The sequence below is a fragment of the Coccinella septempunctata genome, chromosome X (genome assembly GCF_907165205.1).
Source record: "Coccinella septempunctata chromosome X, icCocSept1.1, whole genome shotgun sequence".
Lineage (NCBI taxonomy): Eukaryota > Metazoa > Arthropoda > Insecta > Coleoptera > Coccinellidae > Coccinella > Coccinella septempunctata.
The window spans coordinates 23,537,781-23,554,757 of NC_058198.1; the positions used below are offsets into that span (position 1 = coordinate 23,537,781).

The 16,977-nt window shown below is 36.2% G+C and overlaps 2 protein-coding genes across 3 annotated transcripts; both read right to left on the reverse strand.

The window, feature by feature from the left end:
• Positions 1-8,087: 8,087 nt before the first annotated feature.
• Positions 8,088-9,841, reverse strand: LOC123321887. 2 transcript variants are annotated; one of them, XR_006538967.1, is made up of 3 exons: positions 8,605-9,841; positions 8,412-8,546; positions 8,088-8,227 (listed from the first exon to the last, which is right to left on the reverse strand). XR_006538967.1 is itself a non-coding variant. In XM_044909674.1 (2 exons), exons 1-2 carry the CDS (start codon positions 9,125-9,127, stop codon positions 8,482-8,484), a joined length of 588 nt encoding a protein of 195 aa, XP_044765609.1. In that variant the 5' UTR covers positions 9,128-9,841; the 3' UTR covers positions 8,088-8,481. The 2 variants fall into 2 exon arrangements, 1 of the variants encoding a protein (XP_044765609.1); XM_044909674.1 differs by having other exon boundaries at positions 8,088-8,546.
• Positions 9,842-12,402: 2,561 nt separating this feature from the next.
• On the reverse strand, positions 12,403-13,216 carry LOC123322419. The gene is made up of 2 exons (XM_044910365.1): positions 12,983-13,216; positions 12,403-12,876 (listed from the first exon to the last, which is right to left on the reverse strand). The coding sequence occupies exons 1-2, from the start codon at positions 13,214-13,216 to the stop codon at positions 12,403-12,405; spliced, it is 708 nt and encodes a 235-aa protein (XP_044766300.1).
• Between the last annotated feature and the right edge of the window lie 3,761 nt (positions 13,217-16,977).

The following is a 16,977-nucleotide window of genomic DNA, read 5'->3' on the forward strand; positions in this document are numbered from 1 at the left end:
CGAGTTTAGTGGGAAAGATTCGATTAAAAGAACGATAGGAGTAGAGAGAGGCGATGCAGTGTATTTTTCGAACTTAGGTAAGATAGCCTCTATAGAGCTCAGGTTTGAAAAATGTTGGGAATATTAGAAGGAAAAAACAAATTTCAATTAATAAAATAATATATTGAACTTTTTTCAAATTAACAAAGAATCCATTTATGACAATGAAAACTAATGATGTTAAAAATGAGTATCCCAGAAAAATACTTCTATATATGACTAATGTTTAGAATTATCTTGGCAGAAATGACTACATAATACATAGATATTTATTAAACTAGAATTATTGTCTTACACATATTACTATGAATGTGTAAATTTGCTGTTGGTTGTTAATTCAAAGAATAAACTTATTGTCATTTACTTCAATGAATTTGAACCCCTAGAGGGAAAAAGGTAGAGACAATTGTGGAACCTGACTAGCAATGATGCAAATCTTACTCATAATGTGCTTAGCACTCACAAAATATAACTGGAATGGAGAAATCTTAATTTATCAATATTTAAAATATGTAGTCAAATTCCACACCTACGAAATAGTCACCATTATTCACATTGGGCCAGATTACATTTTCAAAGAATATTTACAATTTATATAATCATGACAAGGAAACAACAAATCAAAATATACCCATAGAGAAAACAAAACAGTCAAAAGTTAAACCTAATAAACATATCTATTCAGCAGTAAAATAAAAATATCAAACTCAAAATGAATAAATATCCAAAGTAACAAAAAAAGAAACAAAAACTTTATAACTAATCACATTTGTGATGATGAAATCAACACTTTATAATAAAGGTAAATATTTTTCATGAAATAAACAAATATTTCAGAACAAAAGGGGGGTGGGGCAATAAACTAATATCACAAATGTTCATTTGTACCAAGCTTGAAAAAAGTCTTTGGTAATGGTATCACATTTCGGTACCAGTATCACAGGTCAGAATCAGTTAAATCTTCAAATTGTCAAAAATCAGTCTTCTTCAAGCAGTCAAAATCAGTCTTTTTCAAGTAGTTGAAATCAGGTTTCATCCAGCTGAGACAATCATGAGGATTTTGTGAACATGAAACAAACAAAAAATAAAGCAGTATCATCTCAATCATGAAAAGTGAATTGTTTAATTCAGTCTTAGAATGTGAGAACTAATCCATTTGTTGATAGTTAGGTAGTTAATTTCAACTTCTTTGATGGCGTTACTTTACTATCAGAAAATATGATCTGTTTCCTGATATGCCCACTACTAACAGATTTAATTTTTAAATTTCTTTCCCTTAAATATTTAAAAAGTGTTACTCTAAAATTAATTTTGATGATATCTTCAGAAACTTTATGAAGAGAACAGAACTCGAAATTTTTATAATGACCCTTTAACATTTCAACAAATTTATTTTGTAAATTATCACAATGACCAAAATTATCTAAAAATTTGTATAATTCATTATGTATAATATCAACAAATTGGATTAATTTCTCACTGGGATAATTCAGTCTTTTAGTTTCATCATTTTCCTCGAATGTTAAGAATAAATGTTGACTTAAAACCGAGTCTGAAAATAAATTTTGTCTACATTGCATGCAATCTGTCAATTTCAACTTTTTCAGAATGAATCCTGCTACATAAGGAGTTGCATAATTTTCCTCAGGAATATCTTCCTCTGCATCTGTGATGTCAATGGGAGGATTCATATCATCTTCACCGTCTACTTCACTTACACTATATTTTCTAATTAAATTGCCAAAGTCACCTAGAGATTTACAAGAATCATCCTCACAATTATAGGATTTGGAAATTGGAGTGCTCATATTATTTATTATGACGGTTTTGAGGGCTGCGACAAATTGAGAGCATGTGGGATTGGTATTGAAATAACCGTGTTGCCTTATCTGTCCAAAAAGATTTTCGATGGGATCTTGATTCAAACTCCTTAAATTTAGAAAAATCAGCCCTCTTGATTTTAATGTTTTCCAAAGTGCCATTACTGATTTTATACTAATTTGCCAACCTTCAACAAATTTGAAATTATTTTTAAGTTTCCCATTTTCAAAAATTTTCCAATTCTTTAATTTAGGCAGTAGGTTGGACCAAAATTCTAAGTGAGGTGAGTTTTCAGACAGTGCACATCGAAATTTTTTTCCTTGAATATTATAAAACTGTGAACTATTCAGTGAATCAAATAAATCATCCATCAGATGGCAAAATTCTGCAGTTCCTAATGCATCAACACTCAATTCTCCACATACATGAAGTAATTCTATCACTCCTGCCATCGTGGCACTAAGTTGTCGGGCTGCCACATTTACTTTCATTTTCATATAAGTGTCGTTGAAATTGAAATGGTTTAATCTATGAATTAAACTATAAGTCCGCTTATCTCTATCTGTAAGGAAAGCTTGCTTTATATGTTCCATACTCGCAAACTTTCCTTTTTCAAATTCTAATTTGCTCTTAATTATAGAATTTCTGGTGTTTTTTAAAAGATGGGGAACGTCATAAATTGTGAATATTGGTTTTTGATTAACTATAAAATGATAAGAAGATGGCTTGTCATCAGTGCAGTTCTGAACCAGTGAGTTGAGTGCACTTCTGTTTGTACTACCCTGATCACATACTGTAGCACAAATTTCTATTCCCACTACCTGTAAGGCCCCAATTACCATCACAATGAGTTTACTCAAATCTGAGGATTTAACAGTATCCTTGGTACTTTAAAATTTACTTTAATACCCCGTATCATAAAAACCAGCGCATGATTTGCTGGATTAGATGTTCGACCTAGTGAACCCAAATCTTCAAAGCCCGAGATTCTCTGTTTGCGTCTTTCATAAGAAAAGCCACTGCACAAAGATATCTCGTCGAAAATTAGGACACAACATCGGTCCAGCACATGCATTTTCTCAGTTTGAGCTTTCAAATGTTCCATGACTGGCCTTAAAATACCACATTCAAAAGGGATATTTGAGAGAAGTGTCTGGAGAGTCCTAGGAGATGGTAATTGGAAAAAAGCTCTAAGGTATTTATAAAGCCTAGGACTCCTTTTAAAAATGGAAAGGGCAAAAGTTTTATCATTTACAGACCATCTTCGACCTGTACTTGGCTTATTGAAATTTATCAACTGACTATTAATGAAATTTTTCGTGACTTGATTTAAATTTTCTTCAATTAATTGAAATTTACCATCTGTATACAAAGTTTTCAGTTCTGATAATTCGGTGTGTTCTTTATCAAATAATGCTTTCAATTTACAAAATTTAGATTGTACATTACGATGTACTTGATACATGATGTTTTCTGGAGGAGTAAGATCTGATTTTTTGAGCCCGGCTTTTGTTAAAATTCCTGTTTTATTTTCTGTGAGAAATAAATACTTGTCTGTCACATCTACATAATCAGCATTGTTCTTGCAACAAGTTTTTATTGGGGATGATACGGGGTTATCTGAAATTTTTTTTTGAAAGGGAACCAGGTTCTACAGTATCGTCTCCATCTGGATTACATGGTGATTTCTCAAGACTAATTGAGGGGCTATCAGAAATAGGTGTTTTGCTGTTTTCAGGCTGAACAGAAATTTCAGATGAAGAGTCAAGACTAAATGGAGAAGAAGCTTCACAAAATGATGAATCGTTAAGTGTTTTTTGGGCATAGGAGTGCTCATTCTGAAGTTTAACATTCAACGATCGAGGAATAGCCTTACAGTTCAGACGGACAGGGTCATTTGGGTTATTGAAATCAGAAACATCGAAATGATTTTCACATATTCGATGATTGGAACAATTTATTTCAGAAGATATGTTGCAAATCTTTTTCCAGATTTGCAACCTGGCCTGATCTTTTGGAAAGTGGTGAAATGTTTTATTTTTCAATTCAGCTGGCAAATTTTTGTAATAAGAACTATTGCAAGATGGATATTTGCATGAAAAGGAAATCCTATATCGAACAGAAGACATCACTGTAGTTCCAGACATTGTATGAATAAAATTAAATAACCAAGAGCAAATAAGATTAAATATTTGAACTGGAATTCATGTAACTCACTTGACACCTCTACTGATCAAAGTTATTTCGTTGGAGACCTAAAATATGAAAAGTACAATATTAGTCCATATCCAGGAAAACAATATTATATTCTTGCAATACACTGAAGAAAAGGCTTAAACTTGAAATGGAGTATTACTCACTCAATAAACACTTCCACTGATCCAACTTTATAATCTTTGTAGACCTAGAATAGAAATATTATATTTGTTAATAAGCAGAAAGCAACCAACTAAACTGTAAAACGACTTCAAAAAACCGTGTGCACACAGTCCACATCTGTTTGTACTTAACCAGGGCCCAGGCATCCTCTCAAAATTTTTAGCACAAATTTTCGAACATATGTTCGAAAATTTGTTGTTAACATCATAAAATTCAAATTATTTCGTTCGTTCAACTTCGGTTCAGTGATCGGGTCTTCGGGTCGGCCGCCATATTGGTGGGCCGTCAATAAGGTCGAGTTTCCAAAATCACGCCGAACTTTCATACCCCTGCTACTAACCCCCTAGACGGTTCACGACAATGATAACTGATGAAGATGAAAGTCAGCGCCACCAAGAGTCTGGTATCGGTACTATAACTAGTAGCTGTATTCGGGTTCGGCTTTCTGACAGTCCGAGAGGAATCCGCAGAGGAATCGATACTAGTTTTGCGCAGTTTTAGAACAATTCTCGAGCCGTCCAAAAGTCGAACCCGAATACAGCTAATGATACGAGTAAATGGAAATTTAAAAGTGCTCGTATTATGTAATAATGGTATGGTGAGTTTCCACAATGTAAATTTTACGTGAGATTTTTGACTCATGTGGGAATCTCAGGAATAATGAAATTATTTCAAGTTCATCAAATGGCTCTCACTTGAAACTTATTTGATGCAAGAGCTGTGAGACACTTTATGAACTAAAGATTTCAATTTTGAGACAAAAGTCGAATGTAAAATTCTCATTGTAGAATTTCACTATATTAAAATGTTCTATTTATTATATATATATATATATATATATTTTTTTGTACTCTATTGCTGTTTCCTATTATTATTGAGCTTATGGGAAAAACAAAAAAAAAAATTTCAGATTTTTATTGGCTCTTTTTTATCATTAAATGCTTTGAGCAATTACATGTTCAGGTTTTTTGGTATTTTTCTTCTTTATTCTGTCCGAACGAATTTTATTGGCAAGCTTTTTGATACCATTATTACCTGTGTAATTTTGCTTCTTCCCCTGAATTATTCGGTTAACTTCATTACACCAATTATGAACAATAATTCTAATTGAGAATTTGCATACTAGTTCTCTAAGGTTTTTTTTATGATCAATATCTTCGCATTCTAAAAAGTTGAAGTCAACATGTTGTGTGACGGTATCCACAATTATATCTACTAAATTTGTAGAGGATGCTTGTTTATCCATGCAAAAGTTAATAATATCCAATATATCAAAAAATGAATTCACAAAGGTAGAAGTTGGGTAACACAATCTTCTAGCCATTGCTCCACCATATTCTCTCGCACTTATTAATTGATTTAGATCTGAAGAGTAGTCATTGGAAAACAAGCATTCTCTACAAACTATGCAGTTAATTTTTTTTTTAATTCTTTTTAATATATAACCTGCCACATAATTCGTAGCCAGCTCCGATAATTTTTGTGGAAAATCTTTGGACGATTTGGAATACTCTATATTCTGAAAGCTGTCTTTTTCATCATCATCCTTCACCACAAAGAGTTTTTTGATTGATAAAAATAAATTTTCAGATTTATCATCCTCACAGTTGAATGAACTTTTATAGAACGATAACGCACTATTGAAAAGTAAAACTTTATAACTCCCTACGAATTGATGACAGGAAGGATTATTATTTTGAGCTCCGAAGCTTCTCAACTGCCCAAATGCATTTTCGAGGGGATCTTGATTTAACCTTCTAGTCAAGAGATAAGTGAAGCCTTCTGATTTTAAAACATTCCAAATTGATTTTATGTTTTCTATGGTGAAGGACCAATTTTTCAAACTTGGAGGTCTTGACTGATCTCTGGCTGCGCTTTTTTGAAACTGCATACTTTCAAGAATGGGTAGCGCTTCCCTGTTCCAAAAGTTGAGATGGTCAGATGTCTCAGTCAAACCAGAACGTAAACGTTTCCCCCCCTCGGGCAGTTTATTTGAGCAATTTACTGAATCAAATAAACGGTCAAATAAATATAGCAGTTCTGCTGTATCCTGTAGATTTTCATCGCATCTTCTATCTGTCAATGTAAATTAAAAAAAGGATTAATGACCAATAATTAGAAACTTGATAATAATGATACTACGTATGTTAACGATTCTCTGTCCATAGGATTACATGTTAAGGAAATTAAATACAAACAATAAATTAAAGATTAATGTTTATCTAATGCATTCCATATAAAATAAATTCATAAGTTATCATATCAAATCATTTGATAGCATATATGTACAAATACTTAATTATAATATTGAATTATTAATGTAAATAAACTATGTACACAACTTATTCTAAATATAATATTACTTCATCAATAATGAGAACTGTGTATACATTTATCCTATAACAAGATATACTTAATCAGAAACTAATAGTCTATTATAATAATAATAACTGTCATTTATTGACCACAGTCAAAGGCCATCGACCAAAGTCCTTCAGCCTTGTACATTTAGATACATCGATGTAGCAAAAAAAAAAAGTCTATTATATTTGCATTGACTTACCAAATTGTCCAACTAATCGAATTGTTGCAGCCAGTCTTTGGCTGAATATCTGTGCCGCATTTTTCACCTTCATCTTCCTTAATTTATTTTCATAAATATGCTCATCAGTCAAATGTGGTAGAGCCTTCAAGCCATCAACTGCCCTGCTGTCATGCTCATATACATATTCAATATGTTTCCATTTGGCTGTTTTGGTTTCATTACCCTTCTTATAAATTATATTTTTTTTAATGAAATTATTCCTTAGTCCCTTTAATGAGTGTGGAGGGTCAAAAATGGGGTAAATTCTAAAATCACCTACTTCAAAGGACCCATCTCTGTTCTGATTAATATCCCACGTCTCAAGTACTTTTCTCTCGTCTCATGCATTAGATTCCTTATGGTACTGGCATTATATTGGTCACAAATTACTGTGATAGGTTTTAGGCCTATATTTATCAGCTCTTGTGCAATTTTTGTTATTAAGTGTTTTACTTGAACGCTTGTTGCAATACTTGAGAAGTGGTAGGAGATTGGTGATTTCCACGGCTTTTTTATTCCTCTAACCATAAATACAAGAACATGGTCCGCCAGGGAACTTGTTCTCATATTTTCCCCCATATCTTCAAACCCTTCTATAAATCCCAAATGCTCATTGAAATGGAGGCTAGGCATTATTGACATTTCGTCCAAAAGAATGGCCACATATTTCTCTGAAGGATCCATTTCTTTCAGAGACTCAAAAATCACCTTATTCACACCTGGCTCTCCAACAATCTTTGAGAGAAGTCTTGTCAGGGTAGACTTACTAGGTAAAATAAATATTTTTGCCAAGATTGAGTATGACTTAGCACTTTGCTTGTATAGGATCAATGCCAACAATTTTTCATTAAGTGTGAATCTGCGGAGTTTTTTTGACTTCTCACATTCTCTAAGCTGACATTTTATGAACATAGAAGTCAAATGGTTCAATTTGTTGCAATCAACTTCAAGGTGATTTTTGTTAAACTTTTCAGCATCAATGAGTCGACGTCTGAAAGACTTCTTTCTATTTCTCTCCAACATATATTTTTTATAAAGTTGATTCATGGCTTTATACATTTTTTTCTCATTAAGGGTGAAGGTTCGCCGCGTCATCCCAGATTGTTTTAAAAACCGATATGGGGTCATTGGAAGATTTTTATCACCTGAAACATAAAAACATTCTTTAAAATATGTAACACTAAACTCAGAATAATGCTTTGGACTTCATACACCAACTTAGGATGAGATTGAGTGGTTATGTTGTGATACTGTATTTGTATTCATTACCTTCAATATTATTAGCAGTTTCTGGTTCATCGAAATCAAGTCCACAAAGTTGGTTAGAACTGCTTGATTCCTGTTCAATTGATTTGGATGATGTTGGAGTATCCCGAATATCAAGAGAGCTGGATTGAGTTGTGCCTAAAAAATATATTCATTATTCAATATGGTGCATGCTACATATGATTGTTTTTTCACAGAAAAGATCGATTTCTTAAAACATGTGACACTTAACTCATAATGATGGTTTGGACTTGTTGAAATTAAGCACTAACCCAAGATGAGATTGAATGTTAAGTTGTAATACTGTATTTGTATCCATTACCTTCAATATAATCAGAAGTTTTTGGTTCATCCAAATCAAGTCCACACAGTTGGTTAGAACTGCTTGATTCCTATTCAATTGATTTGGATGATGATGGAGTATTCCGAATATCAAGGGAGCTGGATTGAGTTGGGCCTGAAAAAAAATTTTCATTATTCAATGTTTTATGCCACATATGATTGTTTTTTCTCACAGAAAAGATTGAGTGTCGGAACAGCATTAGAAAACAACTTGTGCGACCATCCAGAAACATACGCTGCTTCAAAGTGGTCATGACACAATCTTTTCGAATCATAAACTTTCTTGGGATCCATTTCCATCAGCTCAACATTATTGATTGCGTGAATCCATTCCTTGAAACGGCTCAATTCCTTATTTGGATTAGGAAATCTATGCCTAATTTTAGAGTCACTTTTGCATTGGGAAACACTACACTTGTTGTGATAAACCATGATGAAACCGTATTTATTAGCACTTACATTCTCAACGAAACAATTCAACAACAACAATAATTCAAAATTCAAACTCAAATAAGTAACCTCAAACTCTACCGAAAATTCACAGATCACATTTCTCCGTTCTTCTTTTTCTTCACACTGTGAGTAGAGAGACATCTTCAGTTTGGTATCGGTACTAAAAAGAGGTTGAAGGCCATGTAACCTGCGTGAACCGTCCAGGGGGTTAGTAGTCTGTGGTCTCTTTAGAATCAAATCCATTGGTTGAAATATATGAAATTGGGTGGTACGATTTTCAAATTGTAAGTAAGAATTGACATTGATATTTCAGAATGGGAATAGAATAAGACATGATCAAAATGAATAACATATAATAAAATATGTATAAACATAAAAATGAAACAATACATTCTACATGGATAAACATAAAATGAATACTCAAAATTATTTAACCTCTTTGGTTTCTCAATTATTATCCTTCCTTCACGATATTCCCCCTCCTCTGTCCGACATTAATTAACAGATTTTTTACTTTATTAGTTATTTTCTATTTTTTTGCAGCTTTTTTAATAATTCAATATTTGTTTTTATATTTGTTGTATCTATTTTTCTGAGACTGATTTTTGTGATATGAATAATAATAATCACGTTTACTCGTGATATGTACAAATATTTTTTGTTGCATACTTTATATGTATATATTCATTGTGTTACTGCACCATCCTGTATATGCTGAATCGAGTCAAAGACATTTTGATCATTCCAAATATTGGGAGCCAGAATTGTTGGTAATATCAGCTAAATTGAAAAATCACTCACTAGCACTACTTCAATATTAAAAGTGAAGATAAATAAATCAGTGAACACAAGAAACGCAGCGCTGTTTGTTTTCTTGACTTTATTATCTAACCTCAAAGCCTGAAGTGTTTGATGTATGATATATCATACGCTGAGCGTTATTGGGTTAAACAGATTCTTTCATATCTCATCGATGACATGTTGACTAAAGGACCCATTCCAGGAGATGTTTTTCTTCGACAGAATCTTTTAATAAATCAAGGGTAATACCTTCTTCTGCAAAAAGAAGCGAACACATAACAAATATATAACAAACTTTTCCTAGAAGATTGAATGCAATAATTCACTTCATTAATTAGTTTAATTTAGTATGCCCAAGTGTACGATACTATATGTTATATGATATAGGTATGCAAGTTTGTTTTAGATATATAGATATGTTATGACTTCATCCTGAAAATTAGTTATATTCAAAAATAATGCGAATACATACACACATACATACGCAGTAATAAAAAAAACAAATTAACTACACCTATAAGTACAATCAAAATGGTGTACACCTTCTTGAACAGAAAAATAAGGCACCACACTCAATATATAAGCATTTCTAAATGATAAATATCTACCCGTTCATCATAAAATTATAATGATACTTCGGAATATGCGTTTCTTAGATGTAAAAATATATGCTTACTAGTAATGTTCCATGTTATATAACAACAACTGTATGATATTTCGAACGCCAGAATCGACATGTCTGGATTTCAAAAATGTTTTCTCATTTGGCCCCTCTCGATTTTTTGTTTTAATGCTTATTACGTTCAGAAACACGTGAATTCTGAGGATAGTGGTTTCCAGATAATGCATATGGATCCTCACGTCAGCCCGGGTAGCTCAGCTGGGAGAGTACCTGACTGGTAATCGGGGGGTCGTAGGTTCGAATCCTGCTCTGGGTGGTACTTTTTCAGAATTCAATTCCTGTCTACATGCCGTCAAAACTTTCATGATATTAAATTTCAGACATTAAACTATCTTCTCAATTTAAACTTGGAGAAAAATGGAGATGAACGTAAACGCGACTTTACACATACTTTAGTTAAAAATATCGTTGAAATGAACAAAATACTCAAAACTTGCCTACCGTGAAATTTCATGCATAAATGCTCCAAGCCCCAAAGCATGAGCAACTGGTGGATGTCTGGGGTGACCATGCGTTAATAGGTATATAGGATCTTGTTAGGATGTACTAATAAGGATCTTAAACGAAACCAAATATTAACTCATTGCAATAACTTTTACATGAATGTGTGAATGATTTTCAAAAACAATTCAACGAATCTACTATAAGAAAATACTTCGCTTACCTGACTCACAGTACCACAAAAAGAAATCTAAACTGAACCAAAACCACGCAAGATCCTCATACGATACAAGTTACGCCGTTACGATTAGTGCGGTTGTGCCTAAAGTGTCGAAGCAGGTGTAGAGTCTCTCACATAGCGCGGAGCTTCCCTGTTTTCATTTGTCAGTTTGATGCACGTGACGACGTGGCCGAATGTGATTAGAGAGTAAATATCTTTCCTATAAAAAAAAGTATCTTACAGAGTATTTTATCATCGCGTTTCTTTTAAATTTTTTACATAAATTCATCATGAAGGTACCGATGTTCAAGATAAAGAAATATTTCTTTGATATTGATATATTTATGGAAAACAAACCAATATTACTGAGCATAATGGGAACATTTTCTAATCAACAAACCTATCTCTCAAAAATAATTTATTTTGTGTAAACATAATTTGTTCGTATTCAACTATGTAATAACTGAAAAAATTATTTAACATTCCAAATATTTCTTCCAAAGCTGAAATTTTTTTGCGGGATAATTCCATGTAACAAATACATAAAGTTAACCAGGACTGTGAAATATTAATATTTAACTGACAAGTATTTAACAAATCGATATGTTAAATATGAATAATCCTTTCTCTCAGTGAAGAATTCACTGTATATTGTCGACTAATAAACCCATCGCATTTGACATATTTATTGTTGGCGAGAATTCCAAATGAGCATTTCCCATCTATTATACATGACGCATTCACGTTTAATTTGCCACAAGGAGCATGCATTTGATAATCTCTAACGCATCCGTATGAAAGTACTCGTGTGCGTTCGTCCGGTATATACGTGCAGACATGACGTTATCGATGGCATCGGCATGGATTAATTCATCGTCATTATGTAAAGTTATGAGGATGTGAGCGTGCGTTTAACCTCTTTTTTGAAATTCTATGACATATTGATGATTTAACAAAACGCCGTAAATTTGCTCATGAACTAATTTTCCACGCGGGATATAACGCTCCGGCCTCCTGTAGACACTCGTTATATCCCCCGTCGGAAGCGAGAAGCAAATCTCTTCGATCACATGACATTCGAAACGTGTCGCATACATCTCCATTATCTAACGTTAGAAGATCGTCGAAACAGGTCGCTCCGGCGATATGTTTCAATAGTAACCGGAGGAAAAATCTCTCGGTCCCTCCTTCGGAAGGACTCACGCCGAGCAAAATTCCAAATTGCTTACTTATCTGCGAACGTTTCTTCCATTCGCACCGCACGTCGTTCCATACGTAACGTTCGGGTATCTCAACGTATTTGTATTGTCTAGCGTCGACGTTGTTACGATTGAGAGCAAACCACGCTTCCAATTTAGATCGACGATTCGGCGATCATCGCCTGTCCACCTCGTCGATATCGTCCCATTCATTATATAATAATTCCCTTTGACCGGGCAAATGCACAGGTAAATATATTACGGAATGCGAACGTTTATGCAAGCCGAATTCGAAAAGTCTCCACGTCGCTTCCATGGCGTTTACGTATCGTCTATCGATATAATCTTGAATTTCGTCGATACCATTCGACTCTTTGTCGACGTATAACCTGACAGACCACGGTCTCTTGAACATGTACTTATATAAATATCTAACCGTATTCGAAGAACCTACGGCGTCGAAACTGACGTGACATTGATACGTAGCCAAGGCGTAAGCATTATAAGGAACTACCCTTCGATTCGTAACGCTCCGTTGCCAGGCTTCAACGTAAATTCGCCTGCCATCGTTGGGACGTTTATATTCGGCCCTTTTGATGTAAGTACCGACGGCGAGAGCCGTCTCCTCTCTGTACGGTTTCGGATAACACTGAGAACACCTACCGTCTATCATACAGGACGCATCCACGTTTAATTCACCGCACGGAGCATGCAATTGGTAATCTCTAACGCCACAGAACACACCGATGACTTACTTTATGTCTAACGCATCCGTATAAAAGTGGTTGCGTCATCTCGTCCGGTATACGAGCAGATATAATATTATCGACGGCATCGCCATCTATTAATTTATCGTCGTTATGCAAGGTAATTGCGATGTGCGCGTGCGGTAAACCTCTCCTCTGAAATTCTATCACATATTGATAATTTATCACAACACCGTAAATTTGCTTATGAACTATATCGTCGATGAATGCGTTCAATTTCATTTGGAACACTCTACATATTAAATCGGGACAATTTTCACATTTTTGATTCGTCAATACGACGTTACTTTTCATTTCTGGCCAATGGGGATTACACGAAAACGTTGCAAAAAGATCGGGATTTCCGAAACAATAGCGATCGATTCCTCTAGTGTCTAATGCGATGTCTTTCGCTTCAGAAAAATGTAGTCTTCAGTGGTACTACTGAAATCCGCCTGATTCTCTCTGTACCACCACAAACGAACCATCTCGCATTTCAACCAACCATCTACTGTGTATTGCTGAAACAATTTACCGCCGTGGTGGATGGTCGAAAACGTATCTCTAAAATATAACCTATATCTGTAATATTGATGGATGGTTACGGTTTTCCGTGTCGTTTTATTAGGTCTCTCATTATTATTATGACTTTAGCCTTGCGGCTTTCACACTCCTCTCCAGAGGAAAATTCACTTATCCCAGATATCTCAGATATCAAAAGGATTAAGCTCTGTTGGAGCCCTTTCCAGGTTTTCGGGCTCGTGGTGGTGGTCGGGTCCGGGTCGCTCCTCGCCTCCCTGCTGTAGGTTGGATTCCTGCTCCACCCGCACTTCCTGTCGGAGCAGACGGTGTTCCTCTGCATTCCCCATGTACTTGCGTACAGTTCTCGCCGTTCCGAGCAGTACCGCCTTCTGCATGACTCTATAGATATTTTCGTCCAACTGAAGTTTCCTCAAGTTCTCTAGTAGTTTCTTCGGTATCAGGCCTGTAGATGAAATGACAATAGGGATGGTCTTGATATCTTTCAGCTTCCACTGTCTTCTGGTCTGTTCCTCGAGATCTCTGTATTTTGAAATTTTTTCAGTGTGCCTATCTAGAAGATTGGTATTATTTGGAATTGCCACGTCGATGAATAGTGCTCTGTCCTCATCCTTATTGAGCAATATGAGGTCTGGTCTATTGTGGGTTATTTTTCGGTCTGTGAGAACCGTGCGATCCCAGTAGAGCTTGTGATGTTCGTTTTCCAGCACAGCATCCGGATGGTAATTGTAATAAGGAACCTTTTTCGAAGTTAGAAGTTGGTGTTTTAGTGCCAATTCTTGGTGAAGAATCTTGGCAACAGCATCATGTCTATTTTTGTACTCCGTGCCCGCGAACTTCTGACATCCCCCGGTGATGTGCTGGATAGTTTCATGTGTCGCACAGCCATAACGACAGCTATCGTCCGCCACTGAGGCATCCTTGGCGATGTACTTCATGTAATTTCTTGTTGGAATCACCTGATCCTGGATGGCGAGCATGAAGCCCTCTGTCTCAGGAAACAACCTTCCGGAAGTCAACCAGTAGTTCGACGCAGATATGTCGACGTAATCATGGTTGACGTCGTTCTGGTGCCTCCCATGCAAAGGTTTGCCAATCAGTTTTTGCATTTTACTTTCTGCAGAGTGTTCGACGGTTTCCAAGTGATCCTGTTGTAGCTTTAATGGTGTAGAACTATCAGCAACACAAACTACTCGATGGAGTTCTGACGAAGCTGCCTTGCTCAAAAAATATTTTCGAAGTCCTTCAATTTCCTGGGACATACGGTTGGACAAATCGATAATTCCTCTACCCCCAAGATGTCGTGGCAGCTCTGTCCGTTCTATTGAGCTTTTGGGGTGATGTTTATTGTGTTTAGTCAGCATCGTCCTTATTTTTCTCTGTAAAGCTGCTAAATCGGTGGTCGTCCAAGAGATAATACCAAATGAATAGCTCAGCGCCGAGTAAGCATAGGTGTTAATCGCTTTTATCAGATTCTTGCTGTTAAGACCAGTTCTCATTATCCTCCTCAATCTTCGGGTGAACTCCTCCGTTAATTCTTTCTTCATCTGGGTCTGATTGATTTTTCTTGCCTGTTTTATGCCTAGATACTTGTATGTGTCTCCTTCCTTTAATGCTTCAATTTCTGCACCTTCCTTGAGTTTGAACGTACCATCTTCTATTTTCCCTCTCGTTATGTTAAGCAGTCGACATTTTTCTAGTCCAAACTTCATTTTGATGTCTTCCGAGAATCCTTCCACCATTTTCAGCATCAGTTGCATTTGTTTTTTGGTAGATGCGAAGAGTTTCAAGTCGTCCATGTAAAGGAGATGATTCAGTTTCATCATAGTTCTACTGCCGCTCTTGATGGAAAATCCGTAGTCCGTAGAATTCAATCTATGAGACAAGGGATTCAGGGCCATGCAGAACCACAGAGGGCTCAGCGAGTCTCCTTGGAAAATTCCGCGTCTTATTGGAATAGGTCCTGTTGTAATGGAGCAATCTGCTGCTTTCATTTGAAGACTAGTACGCCAGGTTGACATGGCGTTTTTCAGGAACTTAACAATATTGGGATCCACCTTGTAAATCTTCAAGATCGTCAGGAGCCATTCGTGAGGTATAGAATCGAATGCTTTTTTGTAGTCTATGTACTACTACTATTATTATTATTATTATTATTATACAAAAGAGAAGAGGGGAGGGTAAACACCTATGACCCTCATTTACAAATTAGAAAGTATGTAACAAAATGTATTAAATAAAATGGAAACCAAGTAAAGTCCCGAAAAAAAAACTGAACAAAATAAGAAAAAGTCCAAATGAAAATCAACTAGAAGCGAAAAACACATCCAGCAGGTTCTTGAAAGAGTTCACTGACGTAGCACACACGATGTCATTGGGCAGTGAATTCCACAGATGAAAAACTCTATTGCTCAGGAAGTGCTCCCTAGGGGTCGAGCGGAAGTTCTCGCGGTAAAGCTTGAAGGCATGACCGCGTAGATTGGAGCAGGAGAGTTGAAATAAACTACTCAGGTCGCAGCCCAGTAAGCCATGCAGAATTCGGTAAACGAAAATCAAATCTCCCCTGGTGCGACGATGTGAAAAAGATGTCAAACCAGACATCTGCAGCCTCTCTCCGTAAGAGGGACGCAATGGAGAAAGACCATAGGGTATCCTTGTGAAATTGCGCTGGACGGACTCCAGGCGCTCTCTATCCCTCACCAGGACCGGGCACCATACAGGACCGGCGAATTCCAACATTGGACGGACATACGTGGTGAACAACAATTTGCATGTTTCAGGCGAACACTTGGGAAAAGCCTTCCGCACTATGAAGTTCATGCGACTAGCCTTGGCCACAACGGCATCCACGTGACGAGACCATGATAAATCACTCGTAACTAATACTCCAAGGTCATTGTGACAATCAGTGGGAGCCAGCGCTTGACCACGAATAAAATAGGCAACCATGGGGTTATTCCTCCCGATGTGTAACACCTTACACTTGTCAACGTTCAATGGTAGCTGCCAGGTCTCCGACCAGGCGACGATATTGTCGAGATCCTGCTGCAGCTGCCTCGACTGAGTGAATGCACTTCCATATAATTTTATATCGTCGGCATATGCACCATAATTGGATCTAATGGTACTAGGAATATCGGCAACATACAGAATGAAGAGTATGGGCCCAAGCACTGACCCCTGAGGAACTCCACTAGAAACAGGCACCTCCGACGAGAGCGACTCACCAACTCTGACAGAAAAAGATCGACCATGCAGAAAACTTCGGATCCACTCAAGAACCCGACCGCGGATCCCGAAGTGTTCCAGCTTGTGGAGTAGTTTCCTGAATGGCACCCTATCGAACGCGCGTGCAAAGTCTAAATAGAGAACATCAATAGCATCACCAGTGTCCACGAACCGTGTCCATGTATCCACGCACTCGAGAAGGCATGTAATAACGGACCGACCAGGCACAAAACCGT